Here is a 15841-nt window from a genome sequence, read left to right on the forward strand (position 1 = left end):
TACAGGAGCAGACCTTACAGGAGTCACTACACAAACATGTAGTGACTGCTCCTCTTAGTAGATGGAAAGGGAGTTTTGTTATTTTTACTTTTTGCTTTTCTTTACTGGCAGGACGTTGGCATCTTCTTAGGCTCCTGGAGACAGCAGCGACTGGGCTCCTGAACCCAGAGTTCTGGTTCAAACAGAATGTTCTTGCCCTCAACCAAGCAAGGACAGCCCAGGCAGGGAAGGGAAATGTCACCACATCGTGGCCAGAAAAGGCAGTGTAGATCCTGACTCATGTGTATCTTTACAGTGAGATGAAAAATGGGAACTTGTATCCATGTCCATCCAAGTCACTTCAGCAGGAGAATTCATGTTTGACCATAACCAACCACTTGTGTCCTACAGTTATTTCCTTGCCCAGGACGGGAGGAATTTCCCTCTTTCCTTCCATTGGAAAAAAAAAAAAAAAGGTGGGTTGGGGGAGAGGGAATATTTTTCTGCTAACAACAGTCACAATCAAGGAGTAAGAAAAATGATTCTGTTTTGTTAAAAGATGTCTCAGGCAACTTAAAAGTTTCAATCTATGCGGCCTATGGGTCGGGGTGTGAAGGCTTTTATTTTGATGTCAGGAATTATGTCTACACAATGGAAGAAGATAATGTTTTAAAGGAATAAGGAGACAAGAAGTCAGAGGGAAATTTGACTCCTTTGACCTGGCATCCTGAGACATGCCCAGCCTCTTTTGTGAGGATTCTTTAATCCCACTAAGAGGCCCCACCCAGGGTCTTTGCTCCTGAGGACTCTGGAAGCTTCTCCAGATACCTCCAGCCTGGCCCTCTCCCTTGACCTCCAGACTGTGGATCTGTCTGCATCTCCACCACCTCCACTTAAATGTCCACTGGGCATCTCAAATCCAACATGTCCGGCTGAACTCCTGACATCCCCCCCAAATCTTCTCCTGACCATTTTCCCTACTTTGGTTAATGGCAGCTCCAATTCTGGAGTTGCCTTGACTCTTCTTGTTCTCATATCCAACACCCATCCTATCCACAAACCCTGATGGCTCCACCTTCAAAATATTTCCAAAATCTCATCCTTCTCACCACCTCCAACACTACCACCTTGGTCAAGCTACCACCACCCACTGCCTGGATTTGGCAACAGGCCCTTTGTGGGTTTCCTGGCTTTCTCTCTTAACAGCCATCAAAATCTATTCTCTGTACAGCAGCCAGAGTGACTTAGTCAAAGTGTAAGTCAGACCGTATCCCTTTTCTGTTCAAAACCATCTAATGGTTCCCATCTCACTCAGAGTAAAAGCCCACAAGGCCTACCCCATCTGCCAGGATTCCCCTGCTGCTTCTCTGACCTTATCATCTCCCACCCTCCTCACTCCCTCAGCTCCAGCCATTCTCGCCTCCTTGCTGTTCCTGGAATAATCCCAGCACACACCTGCCTCGCAGCCTTTGTACCTGCTGAACTCCTGGAACACTCTTCCCCAAACTGGCTGTATGACTCATTTCCTCACCTCCTTAGGTCTCAGCTCAAATGTCACCTCTTCACAGAGCCTTTCCCTATGAACCATATACAAAATGTCAAAATCTCCCACTCCTGTCTTGACATCCCCTATCTCTCTGCACATCCTGGAAAAAATATATCTCTACAAATTTATTTGGGTACCATCTCACTCAACTCCATAGGGCAGTAACTTGGTCTGTTTGTCCATCGCTGTACCCCAGTGCCCCCGTAGTGCCTGACACATAGTGGGCGCTCAGAAAAGCCTTGCTGAATAGATAAATAAATGATTAAAAGGATACCTGGCGATTCGCAGGAGGCGGAGCCTGTTGGACGGCTGTGGGTGCTGCCGAAGGCGTATAGATGCTGTTGGTGGCCAGTGAGACTGTGGCCAGGGGCGGGGCATTCCCTTGACACTGTTCCCGCTTGTGGGTCATAAACGCCGGCAGCGAGTTGAACTGCTTCTTACACTTTCCGCAGAGAAAGACATCCTCGTCATCTGGGGGTCATACCACAGAGTAACAGAGGAAGAGGAATAACAAACAAAAACAAAAAAAGCAAGAATAAAGGAGGGGATATCACAGTGAGAAATGGGAGACATCTAGACTAGGAGAACAGCAAATCTAACAGCGCTCTGTGATTCCATGTGTGTGTCTCAAGAGTCAGTTTTGTGCTTCTTAGCAACTTTCAAAACCACACAGGCACCTGAGAGAGGGTCCAGTCATGTGCATGAAGGTATTGAAAAATTACAATCAGGAAAGTATAAAGTGGGTTCACTTCAAAGTTGAGAAATTCAGAATCTTTATCCTGCCTGAATTTATCCATCAGTCACCACATGGGCTACCTGATCACAGTCCTCTGTGCCTTTGCATCCTGTGTCCCCATCGAACTGCCTCTCTCAGAACAACTCATTCTACAAGGCTCAGCTCAGATGTCACCTCCTCCAGGAAGCCTTCCTAAAGGAGTGGCCACAGTTCCTTCCTCTAGCCATGCCTCTCACGTCACACCTTTCCCATTACCACCAGACTGTGAGTCCCCTAAAGGAAAAAAATATGTCTTATTTTTCACCATAACTACAATATCTCCTGGGCACATAGGAGGCCCTCAGTGGATGTTCGTTGAATGAATGAATAACTAACTGACTGATTAGCTACAGTTAACACTACCCATTACTGAGGGCCTACCATGAGCCATGTGCTGTGCTAAGCACTTGACATGCTGTGGCAGAAATGTCTAATTGTCATTCAATATTCACTCTCTGTTCTTAGATGGTAATATAAATTTTAGTAGGAAACATGGCCATCTAGTTAAAGACTACATTTCCCATCCTTCTTTGCAGCTAGACATGTCATGTAACTGAATTCTGACCAATAGGACAAGAGCAGATGTGTACTGTCTGTGCAACTTCCTCTTAAAAGGAAGGGGTATGACTTCTACTTCCTTCTTTCTTCCCTTCATGTTAGCTGGAATGTGGAAATGAAAGTGGGAGGCTAGAACAGCCACCCTGGACTGCATGTTGATGGCAGTACAGCCACAAGAAAGGAGTCTGAGTCTCACCATACCAACCCCAAATGCCCATCAGTACTTCATGTAACATTGAAATAAACTTTAATCTTGTACAAACCACAAAAACTTGCATTTCTTATTTATAACAGCTAAAATCGTATCCCAAGTATCCTCACAAGTTTCCTATGAGTTAGGATTATTATCCCCGTTTTACAGATGCAAAAACCCAGGCAGAGAGGTTAACTCACTTGCCCAAAGTCACAGAGCCAGGAAGTACAAGAATTCAAACGTAATGTGTATCTCTCTCCCCCCAGTGTGGTTCCCAAGTACTCAAATATGTTTGTGGAATGAATAAATGACCACACAGACTCACACAGGGCTCTAAAAGTTCCTTGCCTTCTCTGTGTCTCAGGGGCATGGCCCTGAGAGATTCATGATCAGAGTGTTCTTTCCATAGCGGGGAGGCTGAGAAATGACTTCCAGGTCAAAGGTACAAACATTGCCAAGCATGAAGGCTCCTAACCATTCCCTGTGTCATGATCCCCACATTCACTAAGTGACTGAGAGAGGGTATCCTCAGAGCTAAGCAGAGAAAGGCACAGGCCTGAAGATCCAGGCTGAGAGAGAGGGGAGAAGGTTCAGACATCAGAGGACATCCTGGGAGACTTCTGGGGACCGCAGTGGGCAGTTTACTCCATATCCCCTCATGAGTGCCACTTGTTCTTCATGGGGAAGCATTCACCCCTCCTACTTGTGAACCTGAGCAGATACTCACCCAGTGGCTGGATAGCAGAGGGGGCATTGACACTCTGGCCTGTTGGATCAGGGACTGCTCCTTGGCCATCCAATAACGACTGCACTGCCAGGACAGTCTGATTGTCCATTCCTGAAGAAAGAAATGCAGCCTCTTTGGAAGGTGGGCCCAGCATCCTGCTCTGACGTCACCCTTACAATCCAGACCCACCACAAGGCTCCCGTGGCAAAGACAACTGGCTGTGCCCCGATATACTTCCACTGCAATAGAGCCCAAGACTTTGGCTGAAAATGGCTCCAGAATAAAGATTACACTTCGCACCTGATCCTGTAGCCAAGGAATGTCAAAGTTCTGGCCAACTGGATATAAGGATAAGTATTAGCTGGTAGCTTCTGGGAAGTTTTCTTAAAAGCTGCCTGGTAAGTAACCCCCTTCTTTGTCTCATCTTCCATCCTGCTTCCCAGAACAAGAATATGATGGTGGGAACTCTAGCCACCATCCCAGATCATGAGGATGAGGGCCATACCCTAGGGATTGCAGGGCAAAACACTGGAAAAATCCTGGGCCTCTGAGAACCTTGTAGAACACAGTCACACTCATTCTGGGCTGCCTTCCTCCTGACTCCCACATGAGAGAAATGAACTTCTGGCTTACTTAAGCCACTGAAAAGCTGTGCAGCTCTCTTACTCATGGCTGATTCTAATCCTAAATTACACAGCCCCTCTGGAAATCATGTTACCAAGTCTTCCCCATCCATGCCCCACCAATCCGTTTTGCACTCGGGCATCCTTGCTTCCCTTGCTTTCCCAGGCACGCTTGTCTTTTTTGTTCCTCAATAAACAGCATAATTTGAATTTGTGTTCGGGGGACCCTTGAGAAGCTGACTACTTCCATGTTTTCCACTCGGTTGTCACTGTTGAGGTTCATAGTAGTATACTTGCCCAGCCATGTCACTCGCTGAAGGACAGGCCTCCCCACATCTAAGTGGCCGCCAAGGTACATTGCCTTCCTCCCAAATAACCCAGAGGGTGCCTCCTCCTCTCTGTTCCCACAGCCAAGACTCTGCCTCCAACCTCTGAACTCTTACCTGCATGCCTGCCCCAGCTTCTAACCGCAGTGCAAACTAGAACCATTAGCTCCTACAGCAAAGTGAATCCATACTTTCCCCTGTCACAAAGCAGGCTGCGTCCCTCCTCAGGAAGGGAGCCCTTCCCTTCCATTCCCTCCTGCTCCCTCAGAAACCACTCACCACCAACTGGCGCCTCTTCCCCCACTGTGCCTGAAAGCTGTCCTTCCCATGAGCAGTGACACAAGCTCAGGTCTCGCTAGAATGCCCTCCCTCACACCCATGCTCCCATCTCTCCTCCCTTCAACATTAAGTATCTGATGAGTGCCGTTTACACCCTCCATCTCCTCTGCCCACCTTCCAGTCCTCCTTCATCCACTCTAGTGGGGCTTAAGACCCCACAATTCCACCAAAATCACCAAAGATCACCTGTTAGCACTGGACTTTCCTTCTTGAAACACTCCTTTCTCTGGCTCCAGGACGCCACCCTTCCTGGGTCCTCCCCCACCTTTCTGCTTGCTCCACAGCTTTCTTTACTCTTCTTCTTCTAAATGTTTCTATTTTGAAGGGTTCCTTCTGTCTGGACTCTCTCGCCTCTCCCTCTTATACTATCCCTAGGCAATCTCACTTACCCCCAGTCTAGCTCTCCCTAATATTGGAGCTCCAAAGCTGGGGTTCATGTTTCCCTGAATGAGCTTCAGTAAATCTTCTATTGTTTCATGCAAAACTGTATGTTATCATTTGTGTGCAAATCTGTACATGAACATGAACATGCATAGCAATTTTATTTATAATAGTAAAAAACTGGAAGCAACTCAGATGTCCTTCAGTGGGTGAATGGTTAAACAGTGGGTGAGTGGTATAACTATACCAGGGAATACTACTTAGCAATAAAAGGAACAATTGATATACACAACAGTATATGAAATGAAATCTAGGAACTATGATGAGTAAAAACAGCCAATCTCAAAGGTTGTATATGATTCAATTTACATGACATTTTTAAAATGACAAAATTTATTAACGGAGAACAGGCATCGGGGGAAGGAGGTGGGTGTGGCTATAAATGGGCAACACCTTGTAGTGATGGAATTGTTCTGGGTGTTGACTGGTTGTGATATGACAGGATCGTCTTGCAAGATATTTCACTGGGGTAATTAGGTAAAAGAGTACGTGGGATCTCTCTGTATTATTTCTTAACTACTGCATGTGAAACCTCAGGAAAGAAATGATTTCAAAATTAGTACTTTAAAAAGTATTGCCTGTTAAAACTATGGAGCCAATGAAAAGATCAGCGGTTGTCAGGGATTGCAGGGGAGAAATGAATAGGTAGAGCACAGAGGGTTTTTAAGGTAGAAAATACTCTGTGATATTACAATACCAGATACATGTCATTATATACATTGGTCCAACAGAATTCACATCAAGAGTGAACGCTGAGGCAAACTATGGACTTTGAATGATAATGATGTGTCAATATAGGTTTGTCCTTGCTAACAAATGTACCCTTCTGGCAAGTTAAGTTGATAATGGGAGAAGCTATGCATTTGTGGGTTCAGGGGTTATATAGGAAATTTTTCTTCATTCCTCTCAACTTTGTTGTGAACCTAAAATTACTCAAAAAAGGCTTTTGTAAAAAATACTGCCTATCTAAACTGAACTCAAACTAAATGTTTCACTCCCATACCTAAGTTTGTTCCTCTTCCAGTAATCCTAATCAGTAAGAACAGGCACCACTGTCTTCCCCTGGGGGACCCCCTGATTCTTCCCTCAACCTATCTTCCCACCATCCCCCCATTTCTAGTCATTCAGAAAGTCTAGCCTATTTGGCCTCCCAAATATCATTCAGATCCACTTTCTCTCCATCCTCACAGCTTCCCCCCTGGCCCAGGCCACCATGAGTTCTCAGCAGGGCAACTGAAGCCAGCTCATTTACCTTCCTGCTTCCACTCTGCCACTCTGGCCCCCTCCAGTCTGTTCTCAGGGCAGCCAGGGTGAACTTTATAAAACATACATCAGATTGTGTTGCTCCCCTGCTGAAAATCTTTTCTTGGCTCCATACTGAATCCAAGATAAAGTTCAGAAGCCTCATCTCTACCCACGTGAACTTCTGTGAATCCCAGAACGCGTCTCTCCCTCCAGGGCTTTGCAAATGCAGTTCCCACTGCCTGGGTCATTCCTGAATCCCCACAGTTCTGCTGCCTTTCCCCTAGCCCACCACACATCACACTGTCCTAGCAACAGATTTTTCCTTTAATTTCTTCATCACTCAATACATGAACACATTCTTGCAGTAAAAATTCCAACCATGAGGAAATCCATGGAACCTAAAGAGAAAGCAGGCCTCACTCCACCCTATTGGCCTTCCAGAGGGAACCACCACTGACCCTGGCCCTCCACCTCCATCACCAATCATAGTAGTGAATGCCAGCTGAGGTTATCGTCTTTTACTGTTTACTTTTTCTGTAATTCTGTAACTGTTTGTTCTGTAATTTCTATCTCCCACCAGATGTGGCACAGGGGCTGTGTCTAGCTCAATGAGTATTCCTCAAGCTGAACCTCTCCAGATGAGGGGGAGGGTTACCCGCATTTCATGGTGAAAACCCTGATCCTCCAATAAGTAGACATGGCTGAGATCTCCTGGGGAGTTGCAGCAGCAAAGCCTCAGCCATTTATCACTAGTCCCGCCTACTTTCAGTCTGCACTCCAATTATGGATCCACTTAGGTTATTACACTCCTCTAAGAACACTGGTAGGTCTGTATCCCCACCAACATCAATTCTGTGGCATGGCCCTGAACTGGCTCAGGCTTCCTCCATGACTCCAAGCAGACCCTCAGAGATTGTTGTCTCCAAAGCCCACAGTTCCCTGCACCTGAGGCGCACTCCCATTTTAGGATCTTGCAGAGCATTGGGTAATCAGTCGGTGTCCAGTGTTTGCTGGTTTTGATGTTGGATAGTTTTTTGTGAGTGAATGCTGGGATCCTGTCTCATTGAAACCGAAGAATGGAAGCACGGACCAAGGAGAGGCAAGGAGTTGTAAAAGAGGATAGTTTAATAAAAGCAAGTGGGAGGGGGTCCCAAGTGGGGTGCCCAGTGACTGAGGCAAAAATTCTTAAACTTTTATACCTTCCCTTGCCTGCATATGGAAGGGGGCTGGCGCCTTCTAATGGAATTCATCTATCAGGTTTGTCCTGTTTGCCCATTCTGAAAGGATTATTGAAATAACCCATTCCTGTCTATCAGATCTGCTCTGTTTGCCCTGTCAAAAGGAATTTATGAGATAACTTACGTGTTTCCCAGAAAATAAGACCTAGCTGGACAATCACCTCTAACGTGTCTTTTGGAGCAAAACTTAATACAAGACCCAGTATTATATTATTATTATATTATATAAGACCAGGTCTTATATTAATTTTTGCTCCAAAAGATGCATTAGAGCTGACCGGCCGGCTAGGTCTTATTTTCCGGGAAACACGGTATTAATCTCAAGGCTACTTCAGAACCTGGACTTTCAGGGTACGGCTGTCTTTTGTTTATTCCACCAGGGCCCTCCCTGTCTACCGAACTACCTGCTAACTAACCTGTCTCAATTTGGGTCTGGGAGCACCACGTCCCAGCAAAGCACACCTTTGGCACCCACTCTTTCTTGGTCTTAGTTTATAAATCTCTGCACCCCAGGACGGTGCACAAAGTGGGCGCCCAGTGTTTGCCAGCTTGGTATGTGAGCTCCAAGTCCTGGCCTTGCGCGGAGACGGTGACTATTCTTTCCTATCCTGAATTTGAGATGCTGTCAAAGCACAAGGTACGCAATCGCGCTCAATACAGCAAGTTCTTCGTGGTCAGGACGTCTGGCTGCCCCTCCGCCCCACAGCCGCTCCCACGGTACCCAACATGAGGCCCTTCCCGAGCCTCGCGTCCAGTGCGACCTCCCTATCCACGCCGCGATTTCAGGCCTAGCTGGCCCCACCCTCCTCGGCTGTTCCCTTTAGGTAGGCCCTCCCGCCCAGCCGGCGGCTGGAGCTGTCCAGGTCACAGACCCCCCTCCCCGCTGGGCCAGCCCTCCCCGGCTGTTCCGGTCCCGGTGCTCCCCCCCGGGGCCTTCTCTCCCCCGCTGTTCCTGTCCCGTTGCCCCCTCCCGCGCCGGGCCTCGGCTCCCCCGGCTGTTCCGGTTCAGAGGCCCGCCCAGCCACCGAGCCTCCTCTCCACTGCTGTTTGGTCTCATAGCCCCCACCCCACCGCCGGGCCTCAGCTCCCGCGGCTGTTCTCTCCCGCGCCCCTCCCGCCCTGCGGCTGTTCCGGCCCCGGTGCCCTCCGCCCCGCGGCCGCCGCGCGCCCTGGGCCCGGCGCTGCGAGGGCGCGGCGGGAGGGGGCGCAACGCGGAACAGCCGCTTCCCTCGGCCGCTTCCCTCGGCCCCGCCGCCGCTCACCCTCCAGGGCTTCGAAGATCGTCTGCGCCATCTTGGAGCCGCCGCCGCCACGGGAGCCGAAGTGGGGCTACGCGAGCATTGTGGGAGCCGTGGCAGCGGCGGCGGCGGGGTCGGGGCCACCAGAGGGCGCGCGGGAGCCGCCGCCCGGTCAGGGAGCCCCCAGTCGGGGAAACCTGGCAATGGCCCACGGGACCACTAGCATCCCGGGGCTCCCCCAGCTTCGCCTGGATGATCCAGTCACCAGCGCATGCCCGCCTTCATTCGAACCCCCAACTTTGCACACCGACCCATCGCCGCCACACTCGAGAACTCCTGTGTTATCTAGACCCCCATCCCCTGCCACATCGGACCTAACTCCCCAACTCTGACACGTCTCCACGTACGGGAGACCCTCAACTCTGTAACAGGGACCTTATTCCCACTGCACACAGTATCCCCCACTCTTGCAAGCCCTTTTCCACCTCACCCGGACCACTCAACCCTGTCAGAAGGAACTCCAACTAACAGGACCCCTGCCCCAACAGTGCAACACAGTCGCTTCCCTTGTCATAGACTTCTCATTCCCCACTCCCACAATGAGCCCTGTCTCTGTCTGTTGGGAGCCACCTGTCTCTCATGTAACACCTCAGCCTGGTGTGAATCCCTCAGCATCTCAGAGATTCACCGACAGCTGTTTCTTAACCCCACATTTCCACCTTTTGGGGATCTCCATTTCCTCTTCATAATAGACCTACATCCCTGCCTCTTGGACACCCCATTTCTGTCACATAAACTCCCAGTACCTGCCTCAGCAACCTCCAGCCAAGCCTCACAGAAAGCCCATTCAGATCTCCCAGGGATCCTCCCACCCCTCATTCAGACCCCTGACACACACACACACACACACACACACACACACACACACACACACACACACACACACACACACACACCCTCTCATCTTTGTGCTCCACCAGCCCCTCCTGAGGGCTTACTATATACACCAGGTCCTATAAATAGCTCCAGGAATACAGTGGTCCTTTCCTATGGAATTAGGATTAGGGGGAACACACAAGTATTACATCTTAAATATTATTTAATTACAAGGTGTGATAGTGGTTTCAAAGAAATACTGTTGGGTGACTAGGAAGAGTTGGTGTGTTGTGCGAGAAGACGGAACCAGGGAGGTGCCATCAATCATTTCTCCCACCAGCACGGCCAACTCCTTCTACAACTGGACTACCATAGATTTGACTCTAAATGTTCTCATTAGATTTTAGCCTCATCCAAAGCAATAATAAAAATCACAATTTTCATTTTCTTACATTTAATAAATATATAACTCCTAAAAGTAAAAATATTTGTTCAAAGCTCCTCTGTCCTTCTTGAACACTACCAGCCACTGTTCCTGATAAGTTACCTCACAGACCTTCTGTTTACACCCCCCTCAAGGCTTATTTCTACCAGTGAATTCCCCATTCTGCCCTGAACACCATCCCTGTGCCCCCCATGGCTACCTCCTTCCCCTCCCTGTCCCCCTTGCACAATGAGCCTTTTCACCTGTCCCCCACAAAGAACCCTCCTCCCAGACTCCATGCCCCACCCTCTTTCCTGGGAACCTTGGAGACCCAGGCCCCACTTCAAGCCCTAAACTCCCCTTCCCATTGCCTCTCTGGCAGGAGTAGGGCCAGGGTTCCCTCCTCCCTTTCTTTTCTTTCATATCTCCATTGAGCCAATGGTCTCAGATTCTCATCATCTGTCCCCTGCAAGAATTCTTCAATATAACTGTTCTTTTCTTAATTATTCAAGTAATATATTAGTACATTCCTATTCATTTAATTAATTTAAAAATATTTATTGGGTACCTACTGTGTGCTAGGCACTATTCTAGATGCTGGGGACACAGCCATGAACAAAAAGATAAAAATTCTTGCCTTCATGGAGTCATAGTTCAGCAGGTGAGATGGGCTCTAAACAAGAACAAAAAAGAGCGAGAGAGGGAAAGAGAAAAAGAGAGAGAGATAGACAAAGAGAGAGATGCTTTAAATATTTTTTTTCTGGGAGAAGGGGAAGCCTCCTTTAGAAAGGGTGGTTAGGGATGGCCTCTCTGAGGAGTTGGACCTGAGAAATGAGATGAAGTCAGATGGAGAGAAGGGAACAGAAAGGCAAAGCTTATTAGTTATATCATTTTGGGCAAGTGCAAAGGCCCTAAAGGCCAAAATGAAAGGAGTCCAAGGACTGTAAAAATGCTGATAGGGTAATAAGTGAGGTATGAGTACAGGGGGATGAGGATGGAGAGACGGACAGGGCCACAGTGAGGGTCTGGGTTTAGATTCTAAGGGTGATGGGAGGCTCTGGACAGTAAAAGAGTCTACCAACATAGGCCTTGGCAGCTTTCCATGTATTTCTATATATCCAGGTGCATATGCACATAGTTGATTTTTATCAGCTCTTCAGGCCTTTGCACATACTGCTCTCTCTTATCAAAATGCCAGTCTTCCACACTCATTAGAAGCTTGCCTTCTTGCCTCCTCTAAGACGCTTTGCCTGATTTCCAGATGAGATCTCGTTCCCTCCCTTGCTATTCTAGTTTCTCATGGTACTTGGTACACTGTGACAATGTTCAGCCCTTGGAAGTTGGCCTTTTCTCTACCCCCTCAATTGGAAGACCTCTGAGCAGGGGAAGGGTGCTTCATCCATTCTGGTTGGAACTCAGATCCTGGCATAGAGGTAACCTGGGAAGTGCTTGTTGACTGACTGATAGAACAACTGAATGAGCTTTCAGGGAGGTTCTCCAGCAGGTTCCCATTAGGCTGCCCCCACTCCCAACTTTCCACTCCTTCCCTCCATCTCTTCCTCCACCACCATCCATCAGTCCTATGTCCCATTCCCTCATCGCCAGCTGGTTGACATGCCTTCACAGCTTAGAGACTCCTGGAGTAAGTAATATAGTAATTCCAGGCATGGAGCCAAGAAGGGAGGAGGGAACATTTGGGATACTTCCAGTGTCCCTTCCTCCACAATAAGTGCTCCAGCCACCCCAGAAAAGTTAACTTCCCTGTGGGAAGAGGAGAAATCATGAGCAGCTTAAACCAGACTCCCAGCTGCAAGGGGAAGAAAGGAAGGACATACAAAGCAATGCTGGGCTTTGACACCTGTTAGGTTCATTGGTATTGGTAGGAGGCAGCAAAGCATGATGGTTATTATGGCTGAACTATGTCCCCCAGAATTCATATGTTGACATCCCTATATGTTGATACCCTACTATTCAGAATGTAACTATTTGGAGATAGGGTCTTTAAAGAGGTAATTAAGATTAAATGAGGTCAGCTCTTTGAGGAAGACATGGTCCCAGCTGCAGTGGAGCTCCATTCTGCTGGCTCCTGCTCCTGACTCATCACTGTTCCCTCTCACCGAGGAACAAGTTGGTCAGGAAGCCATGTAGCAGCCATGGCACTGAAAGATATCCATGGAATCAGAGGTGGCGATTCACTGAATTAGAATTACTTAACCAGCCACAACGTAAAATCCTTGGGAAGGTGTGTGCTGACTTGATCAGAGGCACAAAGGAAAAGACTCTCAAAGTGAAAGGACCAGTTCGGATGCCTACCAAGACTCCAAGAATTTCTAACATAAAAACTCCCTGTGGAGAAGTTTCTAAGACTTGATATCATTTCTTTTAGATGAGGATACACAAGTGACTCATTGACTTGCACAGTCCTTCTGAGATTGTTAAGCAGATTACTTCCATCGATATCGAGCAGGAGTCGAGGTTGAAGTCACCATTGCAGATGCTTAAATCAAGCTTTTCAATAAATTGACTGTCAGTTGTTAAAAAAAAAAAAAAGATTAAATGAGGTCATATAGATGGGCCCTAATCCAATACGACTGGTGTCCTTATAAGAAGAGGAGATTTTGATACACATAGACTGAGGGGCAACTACGTGAGGACATGGGAGGAGCTAGCCATCTGAAAGTGAAGGAGAGAGGCCTCAAAAGAAACCAAACCTGCAGACACCCTGATCTTGGACTTCTAGTTTCCAGAATTATGAAAAAATAATTTATGTTGTTTAAGCCACTCAGTCCACGTTAGTTTGTTATGGAAGCCCTAGCAAACTAATACAGTGGTTAAGGTCAAAGACTCTGAAGCCAGGGGTTCTGGATTCCAATTCTGGCTCCATGAGTTATTAGCTATATCATCTTGGGCAAGTGACTTTTCTTCTCTGCGTCTCAGTTTACTATCTGTTAAGTGGGAATGATCATAGTACCTTCCTCATAGGGTTGCTATGAGAATGAAATGGTTAATGAAGTACATAGGAAACAATTTCTGGAATACAGCAATTACTCTGTAAGTACTTGTTAAGTAAATAAATTTGATTTTACTGGGTAAGATAAATAAACAGGCCCTGCCCTGTATAATGTACAATTAAAAAGGGTCATCAAGCAATAAGTGTTGCCATGTATCAACTCTTTATCCGGGGCTCCTTGAGATCAGAAACTTATTTATCTCTGTGAGAAAGGGCTTAGCAAAAGACAGCACCCAAGAAGAACTTGCTGATCCAAATAGTTTCCAAACACCTTCTCCTCATGCTGGGTAATGTGTCAGGGCTTGGTGACTAATTCTTCATGCGTGTGTTAGGTGATATTTCTAGAAGTTCTATTTGGTTCCTTTTCAAATTTTTCATGTTTTTAAAGCAGTTTTCTGTTCTCTGTAGCTATTTTCTAGATTTAAATCTTGTGTGCACAATTTTTAAAACCTGTGTCTGTAAATCACAATACCTGAAGTCTATATTGATCTGTTCCTCTCAGGTTATGTCTGTTTCTTCTTCATGAAGTCTTGGGTGCCTGGTTTGCTCTGACTATGTGCTGGTCATCACCTTGGAAAATTATCTGTGGTGATTACCTGAAGCCAAAGATAGATCTGCCTGTCTTCATAGAGGCTTTGCATTTATTTGCTTTTGCCAAAGGTTTGGGGCACTTCCGGTCAGTTATCACCTCAAACCAGGTTCTCAATTCATGGCTTGAGATTTCTTGGGCTACCAGGCTCTACTCCCTAGGGTGAAAAGGGACTTATCAATGGTTAAAACTTCCCAAAAAAGGGTTTTTTAAAAAAATTCCTGTTACTTTTCCTTTACCTGTTCTGCTCAGCACCAAAGCAACCTTTTCTGAACTGACTTGGGGCTAGTGGTGTGCGGTATGTAGGTTCATATCACATTAAACTTGAGGGTAAAACCCTTTGGGGTCTTAGCTTAATGTGAAGAGTTTCTTCTATAAGACTCCCCACCTAGGGCAGGCCCAGGACTTTCACTTCTGTCCTTCTTGCTCTATGTGGTTGATGAACTGAAACCCACAGGTTCAATATTGGCAAATGTCCTCATATCATAAGTAGCGTTGGTGCACCAGTATTGTAATCTTTGTGTTAACTGGTTATCAGCTTTCACCCAATAATTGGCCTAGGCACTCCTCAGGCTTTTTAGTATTTCAGTGTTTTTCAGAGGATATTTTTATATTTCATTTAACAACACCACTATTTTCAGAGGAAGGATTACCTGAATTAAACCATTACTGAAAAAAGAAAGTCCACCATTACTGACAAAAGAAAGAAAATCCAGTTTTAGGAATAAAATAGGCCCAGCGTAATTTCTCCTTCATTGATCTCTGACATCATCCCGACACTGATACAAACAACAACAGAGATCAATACCACATAGGCCAAGTATGAGGGGACACACTCACAAGTTACAGCCACCACTCAACATGTAGCTGTTATCCAATGACAACAACCGTAACATCATACATAAATGTCACTCAGCAATGCGCTCGTAGATAATAACCCAAACTATACTGCTTTAACAAGCATATGTTGGGTACCCACCATGTGCTAAGCAATGGGGTTACAGCAGAAAACAAAACAGACAAGGTTTCTGTCCTCATGGGATTTACAATGTGGTAGGGGCAATAGAGAATGAACATGCAGCAAACAAATCATTTCAAAGAGTGAAAAGTTCTATGAAGAAATAAAAGAGGATAATGAGTCAGAGTGGGCAGTGTTACTTTAGATAGGATATCTAGGAAGACCTCTCTGAGGTGGTGGCATTTGAGCTGAAACCTGAAGGCTGGCTGAGAAGGAGCCAGCCATGGGAAGAACTGGGAGTGATGCATACTAGGCAGGGAAATAGCAAATGCAAAGGTGCGGAGGCAGGAGCGTTCTTGGAATGTTCAAGGAACAGCAAGGAGGCCAGTTTGGCTGGAGAAGAATGAATGAAGGGGAAAGTGACAGACATGAGTTTAGGTAAGGAAGCAGGGGCCAGATCACACAGGGTCTTGTGGGCCGTGGGATGGAGTTTGGATTTTAAGAATAAATGTAAAACATTGATTGGTGCCAAGTGATTTATGCTCTGAGAAGACCTTTATGATCAGTTACCCAATCAGAACTATCAAGCGTAAAGATGAGGCCTGGCTCCTCGCAGTGTAAACCATCCCAACCCTAAGGAGGGCGGTTCCTTTTTCAGGAAACTGGAAACTCACTGGTGACAAACTTGTTCCAAACCGGAAAGAAACATGCTTTCTAATTGGACAAATCTAGGCGTGTGATTCTAACCTCCCTTAG

At 46.8% G+C, this 15841-nt stretch overlaps 1 protein-coding gene across 2 annotated transcripts in view; it reads right to left on the reverse strand.

Annotated features, from left to right (window-relative positions):
- Positions 1 to 9360, reverse strand: part of ZNF341 (zinc finger protein 341) — a 35994-nt gene extending 26634 nt beyond the window's left edge. The window contains exons 1-3 of one of the 2 annotated variants that reach the window (XM_033095287.1): positions 9253 to 9360; positions 3779 to 3889; positions 1800 to 1996 (exon numbers count right to left, since the gene is read on the reverse strand). In XM_033095287.1, coding sequence (XP_032951178.1) covers positions 1800 to 1996; positions 3779 to 3889; positions 9253 to 9283 — 339 coding nt within the window. In that variant the 5' untranslated portion in view covers positions 9284 to 9360. Of the gene's footprint in view, positions 1 to 1799; positions 1997 to 3778; positions 3890 to 9252 lie in introns of those variants that run through there. The other variant, XM_033095288.1, reaches the window with a different exon arrangement.
- Between the last annotated feature and the right edge of the window lie 6481 nt (positions 9361 to 15841).

Source organism: Rhinolophus ferrumequinum, chromosome 23 (assembly GCF_004115265.2).
Source record: "Rhinolophus ferrumequinum isolate MPI-CBG mRhiFer1 chromosome 23, mRhiFer1_v1.p, whole genome shotgun sequence".
Lineage (NCBI taxonomy): Eukaryota > Metazoa > Chordata > Mammalia > Chiroptera > Rhinolophidae > Rhinolophus > Rhinolophus ferrumequinum.